General features: G+C 36.5%; 8 protein-coding genes across 8 annotated transcripts; 3 read left to right on the top strand and 5 right to left on the bottom strand.

Moving 5' to 3' along the window:
• Window positions 1-202: 202 nt before the first annotated feature.
• FDP41_010598 (uncharacterized protein) lies at window positions 203-1,345 on the top strand (the record flags this gene model as incomplete). Its single annotated transcript, XM_044700913.1, has 1 exon — window positions 203-1,345. One exon carries the CDS (start codon window positions 203-205, stop codon window positions 1,343-1,345), a length of 1,143 nt encoding a protein of 380 aa, XP_044568246.1.
• A 129-nt stretch (window positions 1,346-1,474) lies between these two features.
• Window positions 1,475-3,138, bottom strand: FDP41_010597 (uncharacterized protein; the record flags this gene model as incomplete). The annotated part of the gene is made up of 2 exons (XM_044700912.1): window positions 1,475-2,803; window positions 2,911-3,138. The coding sequence occupies 2 exons, from the start codon at window positions 3,136-3,138 to the stop codon at window positions 1,475-1,477; spliced, it is 1,557 nt and encodes a 518-aa protein (XP_044568245.1).
• Window positions 3,139-3,261: 123 nt separating this feature from the next.
• Window positions 3,262-5,499, bottom strand: FDP41_010596 (uncharacterized protein; the record flags this gene model as incomplete). Its single annotated transcript, XM_044700911.1, has 1 exon — window positions 3,262-5,499. The coding sequence occupies one exon, from the start codon at window positions 5,497-5,499 to the stop codon at window positions 3,262-3,264; it is 2,238 nt and encodes a 745-aa protein (XP_044568244.1).
• A 235-nt stretch (window positions 5,500-5,734) lies between these two features.
• Window positions 5,735-6,562, bottom strand: FDP41_010595 (uncharacterized protein; the record flags this gene model as incomplete). Its single annotated transcript, XM_044700910.1, has 1 exon — window positions 5,735-6,562. One exon carries the CDS (start codon window positions 6,560-6,562, stop codon window positions 5,735-5,737), a length of 828 nt encoding a protein of 275 aa, XP_044568243.1.
• A 980-nt stretch (window positions 6,563-7,542) lies between these two features.
• On the top strand, window positions 7,543-8,499 carry FDP41_010594 (uncharacterized protein; the record flags this gene model as incomplete). Its single annotated transcript, XM_044700909.1, has 1 exon — window positions 7,543-8,499. One exon carries the CDS (start codon window positions 7,543-7,545, stop codon window positions 8,497-8,499), a length of 957 nt encoding a protein of 318 aa, XP_044568242.1.
• Window positions 8,500-8,798: 299 nt separating this feature from the next.
• FDP41_010593 (uncharacterized protein) lies at window positions 8,799-10,073 on the top strand (the record flags this gene model as incomplete). Its single annotated transcript, XM_044700908.1, has 1 exon — window positions 8,799-10,073. The coding sequence occupies one exon, from the start codon at window positions 8,799-8,801 to the stop codon at window positions 10,071-10,073; it is 1,275 nt and encodes a 424-aa protein (XP_044568241.1).
• A 129-nt stretch (window positions 10,074-10,202) lies between these two features.
• Window positions 10,203-11,642, bottom strand: FDP41_010592 (uncharacterized protein; the record flags this gene model as incomplete). Its single annotated transcript, XM_044700907.1, has 1 exon — window positions 10,203-11,642. The coding sequence occupies one exon, from the start codon at window positions 11,640-11,642 to the stop codon at window positions 10,203-10,205; it is 1,440 nt and encodes a 479-aa protein (XP_044568240.1).
• Window positions 11,643-11,883: 241 nt separating this feature from the next.
• Window positions 11,884-14,654, bottom strand: FDP41_010591 (uncharacterized protein; the record flags this gene model as incomplete). Its single annotated transcript, XM_044700906.1, has 3 exons — window positions 11,884-13,502; window positions 13,873-14,222; window positions 14,359-14,654. The coding sequence occupies 3 exons, from the start codon at window positions 14,652-14,654 to the stop codon at window positions 11,884-11,886; spliced, it is 2,265 nt and encodes a 754-aa protein (XP_044568239.1).
• Window positions 14,655-14,781: the final 127 nt, after the last annotated feature.

Below are 14,781 nucleotides of genomic sequence, written 5' to 3'. Positions count from 1 at the left end.
CGAGTTCGTTGCTGTTACTTTTTGAGAGATTTCCGATCAGAGGAGAGCCTTCATCTGATAAAGAAGTATATCATTCTTCAGGAACAATTTGCATGACGCGTGTTGTTGTTTCTGCTCTTGTAAAAAATTATTAAAAAAAATTATTAAAAAAAATTATTAAAAATTGAATGATAAAATTATTAATGGAGTGTTGTGAAAAAAAATGTTACAACATTCTTCCTCCTCCTCGATCATTACCACCACTACTTTCTGCTCCTCCTCACGGAAATTCATCATGATGCAACACATGTTTCAAGGTGGTGGTGCTTCCACTCAAACAAGAAATATATTTCATCATCATCACCACCACTATCAAGGAAAGATTAGTCAATTTTATTTGCAACATTCCTGTAAGAGAAACTATTCCAAGAAATTTCTTCATCATTCGAACCCTAATAATGAAATCATGATGAATAGTCATTCCACCACTTCTCAATTCAACTCTTCGAACAACACTCGTCATATTTCAACCACAACATTGGCAACAATTTTGAATGAAACCAAAGGACAAGCTCATTCCTACAGTACAAGTTCTTCTTCCGATGACGGAGATAGACAAGCCATGATTGAAAAGGAAGAGAAATATATTTTAAATACAATATCGAATGTTCACTCTCATTTGGATCAAGGTGTGGATTTCACAAGGGCTGAAGAGAGAGATTTATGGGTTGAAAATTTGTTATCCTATTTAGAAAACATTGCAAAAAGTGTTGAAAAGATAACGTGGCTTGAGGGAACCAAATCATTTAGTGTCAGTGAAGAGGAAGCAACAGATTTTAATTCATTGTTTGATAATCCTTTTGAAACGAGAGAGGAAGAAGTTTCAACATCAACGAAAACAAGTCGATTAGAAAATTTAATTGTGAGAGTTTTGGATGTTTTACACGAATATGGAAAGGAAAGGGAGGTACAAAAAGTCGAGAGTTCTCTCTCCTTGTCCAGTATTGGATTAGGTATTTATTCAATTATGAAAAGATATGCTATGGAATTTGAAAGAGCAACACCGAAAGAAATTTCAAAATTTTTAGAAAAAGAATGCTTCTTTTCGTTGAATCAGAACGTGATGAATTCTCTACTTCGATACTTTGCAGACATCAAAGATAAAGTGAATACTGTCATTGTGTTGAAGGATATGCAACAACTGCAACTTGGTGCCAATGAGCATACGTACAATATTTTAATCAGGTACGCCATGTATGGTAATGACCAAAATCAAGTACTCAAATTAGTGAAACACATGAAACAACAAGGATTAGAATTGAATCAGGAAACTAAAGATTTGTTGAGGCAGCATAGATTAATGTAAATGCACCTGATCAGATTATTCCACTAAGATTACAAAACCTTTCTGGAGAGGTTGTATTTGTTCACATGACATCCTCACTATTAAAAACAGCATGCAGAGTCTTGAGGCAAATAATTTTTCTTGCCATGTTTATTTCTCTTGAAGCGGTTCCTCTTCTTCTTTTGGTTCAGAAACTCCTTCTTCCTCTTCCTCGTCTTCCTTGTAATGGTTAACTTTCTCAACTAGATTCGAATAAATTGTTTTGATTTCAGAGTCATTCACTCTCTCAATTGCATTTGCTACTTCTGCTGAGGTCAGCAAATTTTTGAGTGTGTAAAATGTTGCATCTAAAACGTCATAGCATCCATCAAAAGCTAAAACTCCCAACGCAATATATCTCTCACCTGAAGAAGACAGTAAATCTTCAATAAATGAAAAGTCAATCCATGGGTTGTCTGGAATGGTCTCTTGAAAGAAACTTCGATTTTGTTTGGCAAGTTTCAATAATTTCTTTTCTTCTTTGTCATTGGCAAGAGGTATGTGGGCACAAAGATAGACCATACTAAGGACAGCTGTGGGAAGTATGGTTGCATCAATGTGCATTTCTAACAGGGAAATTAGTTGCGATGATTTGATGGTATCTTGAACAATTTGAGAGGCGGACTTGTCACGAGAAAGTATAGCGCAAACCTCAATGAATAGGGAATAACACTCTGACTTTCTGTCTGCTTCGTTTTGTATTCTTGTCAAAATACCTCCTAGTACACTCGTCATGATTTCTCGACTCTTCTTCTTTGAAAACCATTCATTTGTTCTCTTCCCTGGAGTATCCGAAAGAACAATATTTCTTAATAAATATAGAAATTCATAGAGTGGCACATCAGTGTTGTCAACAACCGAATACAAGTCAATATTTTGCAAAACTAATAATTTCTTACTTCTGCTCGTGATATTGGTAAATACAGAAATAAGGAGAGGAAAATTCATGGTATAATTGGAAGCCACAGCAGCATTAAAGGCAAGCACCAAATTTTTGACTGCCTTTTCAGGTCCAGTACACAAATATGCCAAATATTCGTCATCCTCATATGTTACATTATATAATATGGGTACTAGAAATTCATTGATATATTCTACAGATTCAGCAGAGGGTTTTGGTAAATTTTCAAGCTTCTCTATCATGATTTCTTTCGGAAATCGTTTGTGAAGTTCCGATAAGAATTTGGCTTGTTGCATTCTTCCTTTAGCTCTTTTTAGCACAAGTGCAAGAATTTCTTCTTCCAATTTTTTACCACCCATTTCCTCTTGTTCTTTATAACTGGATTTCCTCTTATTGGTTGATATTCGTGATGAGGTTCTGATCGTTTCAGGTGGTTCCTTTCGTTTTTTGGTCTTTTTGCCTGTTGAGGTCATGTCTGATCCTGCATCAAAGACTTGACTACTACTATTAGAAGGCTTGGTCGGTGTGAGAGAAAGAGCCTGAACGAGAGGTGATGATGATTATTGATTACATTTAGATTAATGTACAGAGATTATACTTGTAAACTCTCTCAAATCCATCATCAATGTATTCAACAATGACTTACAATTGTTTGTTTGAGTCCGAGTGTTTCCAACAATTTCTGATTTCTATTGATTCTTTCCTGTCTCATTTTCTCATATTCGGCTTTTCGTCGTTCAGCATCTGAGTCGTCCTCTCCAGACTCATCTTCCTCTTCTTCCTCAAGGTCATCTTCATTCGCTTCTTCGTTCTCATCCCTATGACGATGATGATGATTATTTTTCATCGGCTTTTCCTCTGAAGGATCATTCATTTTTAATTTCAAAAAAACCAGACTTAACGAAAACGAGATTTAATTTGTTGTTTTTATCAAAATTTAATATGACGATAATAAATAGATCAGCAATGTTAACAAGTCAAATTCAAGAACACTCATTCAATTAGTGTTGTCAAGCTGGTTACTTTTTGACATGGCAATAATTTGTTCCAAATCATTCTCAAAATCTGTGATAATTTCCATGGGATCTGCAACTGTCAGAACATCAGAGACGGCACTGAGGATGAGTTTTCCATTGTAGGAAGAGACAGCAAATGCTAGACCAACACCAACAGGAGATGGAGCAAATGTCACAATTTCAGTGACAGGAATAGAGTTTGTGCTTAATTCTGTGCTCGAGCCAATCAAATTGGTAAAGACGCATGTAATCCATTTGGATAAAAAGGCAACCAAAAAGAGAATCATTTCTGAGGGTAAAATGTAGGTGAGCTTGGCAAAGTTGTAGGTGAAGAATGGCTCAGGAAGGCTCTTAGTTTTTTCAGTCAACCTTTTCACATATCGTAGTCTCTCAACAGGATCTCGTGTTGTCAAGTCCACAGGAACGAGCATGAATCCGAATTTGTTTGATAATTTTCCAAACTCATCATTGCTCATTCGAATATTGACCGGTATTGAGAATGTCACTCTCTTTGCTGCCTTTTTATCTGTTCTTCTCTCTGTAAATCTCATTAAGGCTCCAGAAAGTGAATTCAAAATAACATCATTTACAGTGGCATTGTTAAACGTTTTTCCAACATGTTTGATGTCAGACATATCAAACGGCTTGCACCATCCCAATCTCTTTTCTGTTGAAATGGCTGTTTTGAACACACTCTTATCAGGACCAGTGAGAATTAAGATTTTCATCCACTTGAGAAATACTAAAAACAACCCGAACAAAAACCATAAGAATTTGAAAAATCTCACAACCAAACCAACCAATGGCACTGTTTCCAACTTGCTGACAGCTTTGGCTAAGAATCGATCTTTGAGTGCAAAAATTTCGAGCTTGAAATGTTCTTCTCCTTGGTCACAAAATTGAGAAAGAAACATGAGCAAACTGGTACCATCTCCCATGGCATGATGCATTCTAAACATTAAAATGTAACCCAAAGCTGGACAGTTATCAATCACAACAAGTTCCCATAATGGTCTTGAAAAATCTAAAGGTTCCATAGAGATTTTGCCGAGATATTCTTGAAGGAGAGCTTTCTCTTCTTGTGCAGTATATTCATGCATGCCGCTCTTTGGTACCCTCAAATAACGAATATGTTTTTCAAGATCAATATTTTCATATTCAAAGAAGCTTTCATAGTCGTGATTGACAATGGATCGAAATCTTGGATATTTAGTAAGAACGCGTTTCCTTAATCTATTGAGAAGCTCCTCATGCGTGATTGGCTTGGCAAGTGTCACCAGACATGAACAAATGTTTGTGTTGGTTGGTCGTTCTGTAATGAGTGTCATTTTGGTAATATGTGAAAGATCCTTTTTGCCAATAGAGTTTCTTCTGATTTGAAGTTTGTCCATCACCTTTTTCGAGATGGAAGAAATGGCATTCCCTGAGGAAGATGGATCTTGTTTTTCAGTAGATGGCATTGGCTCAACTTTTTTCTCTTCAGCCACAATATGGTTGGTGGTACTGTTTTGTAGTGATTCCTTTCCAGATATGGAGGCGCCACCACTAGTAATTTCATGATGTTCTTCTTTTCCTTCATCCACATCTCGAGGACTCTCCAGAACACTATCACCCACAATTTGTTTCATTCTTTCAACAGTTTCTTGAGAATCATGTAAAATTGGTGAAGCTTGTACTCCATTCGTCATTAGGGGCATTTCTTTAGATGGTCTCTTATTTTCCTCAAGAACCTTTTGAGACAAGTGTGGTAGTTCTTCTGGTGAGGACTTAGAATCGTCATGACGATTTCTGTCTTCGTCGTCTTCTCCAACAATGATTTGAACCGGCGGCTCCATATTTGTATGTTCCTTATTTGGATCCACACTCTCTAAGAGTGAATTGTCCATTTCTAGATTAATAAATATTTTCGAATGATCAACAGATGGTTCTTGTTGTTGGTGATGCTCAATGTTGTTTTCATTCTCATGGAGGCCTTTCTCTTGTTGCAACAACCATTCGCCAGCCTCAGTGGTTCTACTACTTGTATTCATCTGATTGGCTTGTTGATTCGCAAGGTTGAACGGAGTATTCAAATCCTCTTCGCTTTCCTCCTTTGTTGGTGAAGTCACTTTGATAAATTCATAGAGTGTGAGGACTGGTGCATGCTTCCGATGATGATGGTGATGTTGTGGTTGCTGCTGTCCCCGAGGAGAGACTTGTTTTTGCTTCTTCTTCGTCATGATTTTTTTTAGTCTTTTTTTAATTTCCCGAAATGTTCTCTTCGAAAATTCTCCAGTAAGGTGAGAGGAGACAAAGTCTAATTCCGTCCGACCTACTCGGACAAGGTTGTTTGGACGATGCTTCATTCATTGCACGACATTAGCTTTGGGGGTCATTGTCAAAGAGTAACAATACAATTCAGTTCACGAGTCAATATGCCTTGGATATGTCACAGGAAAGGCAAGCTCCTCTAGCTTATTGATTGTACCAATATTTGAAACATTTGAAATTTGTTTTTGCTGCTCTTGTTGAATACTTGATAAATTCCTTCTTGTCATTCTGATTCTTTGTGAGTACGGCGCTTCTTTTAAATGCCTTCTTTGCCTTTTTTCTGTTGTAATCTCTTTCATATACTTTTCGCATTTGCTGTAACATGACATCGTAATAAACATGATTCAGTCGTTGTCTGAAAAATACCAACGGATCAATTCGTATTTTGATAAAATTGTCTCCAAAATCAGAAACCATGATATCTCTTAATAAAATTTCTGTAATGATGATTTTAAAATTGCAGTATTGTTGAATCACTTGAATACATGGGCCATTATCGCTTTTAGAGAAATTGAGTAGAATAAACTTCTCATTAAACGTGCGTCCCATCAATCGAGAAATAACTGGAATTGTGCTCATCAATTGAGATGCAATTGTGTTTGAGATGTTTGGAGAAGGCCTTCCTCCATATTGACTAAAAATAAACTCTTCCAGGTTTCTATTAAATTTTCTAAGCAGATGATAGGTGTGAGAGTCATCTTTGAGGATGCTGAAATATTGTAAAAAGCATTCATGGCAAGTTGATAAACAGTTTTCCAGCAAAAGCTCATCTTCATGCGAAAAAATACTTGATATTCTCTCATAAATACAGTGTAAGTTTCTTTTGTAATCATAGCAATACAAGCTCAACCTTCCATTCGTTGTAATTACATTCTTGGCAAAGTTTAACTGAGATTGAATGTCAGTTCGTTGTATGAATAGAAAATGAACACTTGTGAATAGCCTGTTCCAGCGTGACTGCAATTCGTACATGCCTAGCAATTGTTTGAGCTTGTGAGAAAGCAGTGAACGTGGGTCTCTATTTTCAGGATAAAAAGGTTCAGCAATTTTTTTACGAAATTTTTCAAGCAAATTGTTGTCGTTCCTCTCTTGTTGAAAATTATCCAAAATTATTATGACATTCCAATCATCATGATGCAAAGATGACATGTTCAACTGGGTTCTACTTTCATGAATCATGGAACAAATACCAACACTCATATTATTGACTTGAAAACAAAGGAAAGTGTACGGCCTTATAATATTGATACTAACACCTGGTCGGATTTTAAATGGTTTCAAAGGAAAGCGCGAATGAATTGTTTATCCAACCAATAATAAGTGATGGTCAAATGTTTTGAATGTATGAGAGGATGCTCCGAAGAGGACCAATCGATGATGATGATGACTTCAGTGCAACAGCAAGCGAAAGCTTTTGCACTATTTTTTTTAGGTATTTTTGAAGCAACATGTTCGGGGGACCAGCACCGTCGTTAGTACGAGTACTCTCAAGAGTGAGGAGATTCTGCCTTCGGATATACAAACACCTCGAGAAGCAGTACCAGTTGAACAAGCGGTAATTGAGGTGCCTCCTTCCACAGTGGACTCAACCAGAATTCCAATCGTCAGAAAAGCAAGAAAATCCTCTCCAAGAAAGTCACTCCCATCATCATCGTCGAGTCCCACACCTTCCCTCAGAACTGATAATACGAGGGTGATGGCTGACACAAAGCCTGAACCAGAATCCTTCTTTTCGAAATGGTGCTCGATCATGCAATTGCCATTCACTAGCGACCTGCTATGTCAACAATCTAAACCACCTAAGACGACCATTTATTCAACAAGTGTTCAATAATACATTTCAACATATATTTAAATACCTCGATGGTAAGACAAGCTCATATTGTATATTATCAAGATTTTCTGACAACAAAGGATTTGTTATGTAGTGATTTCAAGTTTTTTCAATCACAATGCGTTTGGGTTCATTACGACCAAAGTTACCTGTGAGATCAGGATTTTCCATACCAAACACCAAAAAAATTCCGCAATTTCCTTTTTTGACAGGTGACTCGGGCCAAATGAATCTTCTCTCCTGTTTTCCCTCAAAACCAAACTCTGAGAACTGTTTAACCACAACACAGTATTTAGAGGACCAACACAACTCCCATCATCACAAGGATTCAATTTTAACTCCCGATATCATCATTCATCATATCATTCCACATTTAAACCGAAATGATATCATTAAATTGGCGGGTGTTTGTTTTGCATGGAGAAACATCATCAAATCATCACAAATTGGTTTTGAATTCACTGCAACAGGTAACAAAATATCCAATGCAGGATGGTCTTTTTTTCTCTCAAAGCTCTCCAATATGGGAGATGTATTATCATTATTTACAAAGGCTTCTTTTAGTTATCTCAAAATTCAAAAGTCTCAATTTAAATCAATATTCGAATCACCACAAATAACTTCTTTGAAATTTCATCACACCAATTTCAATTCGACAACTCTTTCATCTATTCTGAGATCATCCATAACAGAATTAACTTTAGATTCTTTTAATCTTTCACGTAAAGATTTGAAAATAATTTCTAATATTGGTATTGATGACAATAGCATGAAAATGTTTTCTAATATTCATATTCCTCATAGTTTGGAATTATGGCTGACTGGTTTAACTGATCAAGGTATAAAAATTCATTCGAAAGGTAAATTAAGGATCCACAAGCTTATTCTGCGGAAATGTGAGCTTACTCGAGACGGTGTTGAGTCTTTATTTCAAATTAAAACATTGGAAGAATTGAATGTTTCTGAAGTTCAGCCAAGGAGTGAAGAGAAATGGATTACAGAATACGCACAAACATTACAGATCAAAATTACATTCTATCCTTATTCATTTAGGTCATACCAACCCTTCTTTTAACTATTTTTATGGTGATGAAAAATGGAACACATTTCAACATTTTTGTAATGGGAATTGAATGTCAACTTTTTATGTTTCAAAAGAGGTCCTTTGAATAGATGAGGACTCATCAAACCTGCAGCAGCAGCGAATAGCCAGGATTGCCCTCTCTGACAAAGTTATTGATAGCAATATTAAATAATAAATTGGTAATAAAGTAAATTCTTCGTATTACTGAAAATCAATGAAATGTGAGTAAATCAATTCTATTGATTGCCATGTCCATAATTTTGAAAGTTGGCCAACTAGTTAATGTATGAATGAGTTCCACAACTATATCTAAGAAAAAAGCGGAGGATGGCCAGCAGCAACAAAATGCAGCAACCCCCAACACACCATCGGATTCTTCTTGGGCTTCCAACAGTACGAGTAAACAGCAGCAACAACAAAAAACAGCAACTACATCAGCTTCTGCACAAAAACAATCTCAACAACCTCCGCAACAAGCAAAGCAACCAACGACACCATCAACACTCCCAACAACAAATGCAACAGAATCAAAACCTCAACAGCAGCAACAGGTTTCAGGCTCATCTCCAACGACAACAAATTCTCCATCTCTAAATCAAGATCAAGGTCGCCCATCATCGAGAGGTGTCACTTCATCTCAAACTCCTGCGAGTAATAAGCCCCCTACACCATCGAAAGATGAGCGATCAACCACACCTAATTCCATTGATCAAAAAGCAAGCGTGAGTCGACCAAGCTCTGGTAGGGAAGTTTCAAAGCCGTCCACTCCAAATACAAATACTCAAGACTATCAACAACAACAGCAACCACTTGCTCAAAACCAAGAGGATCCAAACTTGGCACAATATTCAAGGCCATTCTCGTCCCGGGGCCAATCCGCGAGAAGGGCACCTCCAAAAATTAAAACAAATGTTCGAACTATTGACACACAAGAAATGCCAACTGAAAAGACACTTGTAGAAACAAAAGCTGCTGAAGGCTTAATCACTGACGAAAATGAAGACAAGGAAGATGACCAAATCATTATTGAAAAGAACGTTGCTGTTAAATCCTCAACTCAAAGTAACACCAATACAGAACAAAAAGGAACTCTTGTCAACAAGCTAATGGAAAACGAAAGCGACATTGAAAAGAAGCGCAATGCTGGCAAGGTACCAAATGCAAAACCCTCAAATGAAGAGCCAGTGAAAGGAATTGTTCTTCAAACAGGAAAGAAAGAAAAGGATAAGGAAGTAATCACCACTGAACTTTCGACGTTAAGGGAACAAATCCAAACACTAATTTCAAAAGTTAACCCACTTGGTAAAACAATGGATTACATTCAAGAAGATTTAGATAGCATGCAACGAGAACATGATATGTGGAGAAAGGATGTGGAACTTCAGCGGCAACGACTGATCGAAGAGAGGTTGAAAACAGATCAGGAAGTGTCTTCAGTCCAAGCACAACTCAAAGAATTGGAACAAAATATCGTAGACAAACTGGAGAAAATTAATTCGTTGAGGAGTACCATTTTGCAAAAAGACAAACTTTTGGAAACTTTATTAAGGAATGTTGTGGCCTAAGATCAATTTAGGCTTGCTTATTATTCTAAAAAATATTCAAATAAATTATTTTTAATATGACATTACAAGTGACTCACAAATGAGTCAAGCTCACTTGATAATAAATTCCAAATAATAAATAAATAGAATTCACATCAACTTAATTTGTATGTCCTGCAATTCAGTGGTGCTTCCTTCCGCAGACAATTTTGAAAACTTGAGTAACTTGGCGATAAATTCCTTCGCTGTCTTGCCTTCTCCTTGCTCTTGGCGATACATTAATGCATAATATCCTCCACTGGCAATGGCATTCACATTTCGAAATAATGGATCACTTGATATCAACTTTGACAAAATATTCTTGTTACCTTTCGTTTCGACGTCCATTCCACAAACATAAACTTCATTGTTGGTCGACAAGGCACAAGTATGGTAGAAACCACAACAAATGTCTTTAAAGTGAACATCTACTTGCACTTTTGTGAAGGTCGATACGTTTACATTCGTTCCAAGGCTGAGCTCTCCACTATCATTATGTCCACATGCAACGATCGAACCAGATTGCGTCAACACTACGGTATGATGAATTCCGAGAGCAACTTTGAGACCTTTTTCATTATTTGGCAATGGTGCTTGAACAAATTGAAAGGACGTGGATTGAGAATGACCTAATTTTCCATAATCATTTTGCCCCGAGGTGAAAACCTGTCCATCCAAATTAATAATGGCTCCATGTGAATACGAAAAATCTGCATCCAAAATATGACTAGCAATTTTCTCAAATCGATAGACCGTTCCTGATTTTCCCATCTCCCCATTTGAATTGCCACCACAAGCATACAAAGTTCTATCTTTTGTAATAAATGCACATGTATTATATCGTGCAAAGAATTTTTCAATACTATACAAGTGTTCTCGTGGCACCAATGTCACGTCTGCCTCTGGTCCAAATCTTGATATAGAAGATGTATCTCCAACACTTAACTGTCCATGATTATTAAATCCACTTCCAAAAAAGGCCAATCGTTTTTGATTGGGTAATCCCAACTCATGGGTTCTTTCCTCAAACTCGACCATTAACATGGAATGATTCCAACCACAAGCAATTTGTTTAATTTCCATTCTAATCACTGATGTACTTGATTGTCTCTGAAGAATTTGTTTCTTGGCCATCTCTGTAATATCTCTCAAATGCGAACTCGAATTGTCTTGCGCAACACCGTGTTCACCTGTACCTGTATAGCCACAAGCAAATAATCGATTTTCATTTTGTTTGTAATCCCGAAAGAGAAAGAAGGCAAAATCACCTCCCGTGCAGACTTGAATCAATGAAAAATGTTTTGGTATTCGAGAATTTTGTTCAGCAGCAGTAAAAGAAGGATCATCTTGATGTTCCGAATATGAGGAGGTCAATGATCGATGATTCGAGGAGCCCATTAAATTAGCATCCTCAAAGGCTTTTAAAAAGGAAATTAATCGAGGTTGTTTGATCGTGCCCGTAGTGGAGGAGGTTGGTAGAATAATGTTATGTGTGTTGTTGCCACAACCGAAAACGACAACCGCAACCACAGGATTGGAAGAGAGAGACATTTTTTCTTCTTTTTTGAAATATCTTGTAACTCTCTCCAAGATTTATTCATTCAGAAATAGAAGAATAGTATATACTCCTCAATGTGATGGGAAAGCTTTGATGCACTTTGATCTGTTCGAAATCATGTGTTTATAAAGAACTATACTCGAACGATCGGGGAGGGGGATCGAGAGCGTAGGCAATCAGACTTTTGCCTTCCATTTTGGGCCTAACTATAAAAGTAGCAAACCAAAAAAATGTTTATTGCAGGGTGGTTTGACGAAGTTGCAGAGCTATATTCTTGTCAGTCGTAAACTTGCTCAACAGCAAATCATACAACATAACCACATCAACAGCAGCATTGTGAGGAGTTCCCGGAAGATCATTGCTAATCCGAGACGAATATTGTTTCTCCAAGGCCACTCTTCCGAGTAACATTTTCTCCATCGTCCTACAATAATGAAATTTAATTTTGGGTTGATGAGAGAGACTTGTTAACGCTTTTGTGAAAAATTGCTCATCCAAACTCCATGAATGAACTAAGAATATTATATCGGCTGCTTCTCCGTATGTCAAATAATTAACAACATCAGGAATCACATTCCGAAGAAAATCACTTTTGGCTAATATGGTCAGTTTGTCCTGATGCATTGTTGCAGCTTTTTGATGCCAATTTGCATTTGGTTCTGGTTGGACAAACATTGAATGTAATTGATGTGTTGACAGCGATAGAAAAGCAATTTGAACGATAGTATTGGTGTTGACATTGACTCCCGTTGTCTCCAAATCCATCAACACAATATGATATAATTTGTTTCCGATTTTCATGAGATTTTGTGTTGATGATATTATCCCTTGAGGTCTAGAATGTATCACCGAAATTTTATCTTTAAATACGGACCGTAATTCATTAGGCTTATGCTTAAGCTCCTCTATTGAATTATTAGTAGTAGCATTTTCTGATTGAGAATCTTTGTATTGATCTTCTTCACCATGTGACATTGTAACTTTTCGCAATTCAATATCTCTTTGCATTTGACGAAGAAATTCTTGACATTCCATATTCTTAACCTCTTCAGCAGCTGCTTTCTGATCATATTTGTGTTTGTTGATCAAATGGTTTTTAAAGCAGCCTTTTACAAGATAAGGCTTCAATTTCTTACAATTAGGTACAGGGCAACAAAGAAAGATCCGCTTTGGAGCACAAGTATCTAATCTCAAAGTGGATTTTCTGGCATAATTTGCAATTTGTTGATTAATTTTTTCTAATTCTTTTTCGAATCCTTTAAGTTGAGAGTTTGGGTTACAGTATGGCGAAAAATCTGGAATTTTTGTCACTTTTCCATTATAATGATCAGTTAATGGAATATCAGGAAGAGAAAATCCTCGAACATCATCAGGGGCATGAGGGATACAATATATGAAAAATGTTAACAAACCCATTTGACAGAACTGTTTTTCTGTTGCTCGAGGATACTTATGTCTTACAATAGAGAAAAATAGTTCATTAGAATTTGTGGTGATACAGCTTGATCGAAGATTTGGAAAATGTGAGATCAAAGTGATGAATCCATTGATAGTGTGTATGCAAATATTTTTTGTTTTTGAGGGGAACGGATTTAACTGCTCAAATCGTTGCTTAATGTTATGTAATTGCTCAACTTGACACTTATTATCATTATTGCAGTCATATAATTCTCGAATTAACGTCAAATAATTTGCTGCGGCTAATGATTGTGGAGTATTGATTGCTTTCAACTGTTCAATGACCGGTGAGCTTGTTAAATTTAAACAATATTGTAACGCCATGATATCACTAGGAGCTACTTCCTCTCTATCAAGCAATTCATACAAGTGTGGAAATTGTTGCATGAGATTGACTATTGTTGGCATTGATATTTTGTGTTAAGTAATTTGAGAGGTAAATAGGGCATTTCTTTGATTCTTAAAATTGTGAACATAATCATTGAGAAACACAAAATCCTTATGCGTAGCTTGAATTGCGTGTTGAACAGCCTGAGCATCAATTTCAGCATCAGCACAACCACAAACAACAGTTACAGATTTATCAATAATTTTCAATATTTCTTGAAATCGATCTATTACAAACTGTGCTGTTCATTGACTCGTTTTTAGGAAACCATCCGATAGGCATATTCCAAGAATTATCAATGGCATTAATAACAAAATATATCATCTCGTCTGTCAATGATTAAGGTTTCAATTTGGATAGATCTTGAAATGAGTTACATGGGAACACTACTCCAACAAATTCTGAATTTAGTGTGTCAATATGTTTCAAAACCTTCATGCCGTCAACAGAAATACATGCATTCTTACAGGAGGATTTTGAAACAATATCTTCAAGAGTTTCTTTGAAATACGGAATGATATCACGACTACCTTTTGGAATCCAATTTTTGACTGTAGCTAATTCAGGAATTATGAGATTGTAATGTAAATGGTTGAACCAATTACATGGTTGATGTTGATTTCGTGCTCCGGCCATTCTGACAAAAAATTGCTTTCCTGCATAATATTTAACAAGAATCCAAAAACGTTTTGCAATATCAGAATACTGGTGATGACGCGGATCTCTACTATAATTTCGTAATTGGTCGAATATAAATTGCATGAAAAATGTAAGGTTTTTTCATTTCTGGCAAACGAGGTTTACAAGTAGGTTCTGTTCTGAGATCTAATTTAACTTTCTTTTGTGGTGATTCCATCACATACTCAACATTCACTGACTCAAAATTCCAGGTTGAATCATAATATTCTTGGGCTTGTCGAAATAATGACACTAATTCAGATTCGGTCTCAGTTAACTCTTTTGCATTGAATATACAATCACCAAAAAGCAGCTCTGAATATTTATCGGATGGGAAGCCATTGCAGTTAAATTTTAATTCCTGTGATGATGGAGTTTGAGGTGTTTGAAAAGTCGAAGTTGGATGAACTGTGAATGAGGATTGTTGATGTTGCCTCTTATTTCGATGCTTTACAACACTGGGTCCGTTGTGGAACTGCATTTTTTTGCTAATTGCACTTTTTAAGTTAGGCCCAATATGGAAGGAGAATCTTTGATTGCGTTGCTGGTAGCTACGCTCTCGATCCCCCTCCCCGAACATGTTGTTGTGGTAACGGTGCATTTATCCA

Source organism: Naegleria fowleri (genome assembly GCF_008403515.1).
Source record: "Naegleria fowleri strain ATCC 30894 chromosome Unknown tig6, whole genome shotgun sequence".
NCBI lineage: Eukaryota > Heterolobosea > Eutetramitea > Acrasida > Naegleriidae > Naegleria > Naegleria fowleri.
The sequence above is the reverse complement of the archived record's forward strand: the minus strand, read 5'-3'. Positions and strand labels throughout refer to the sequence as shown.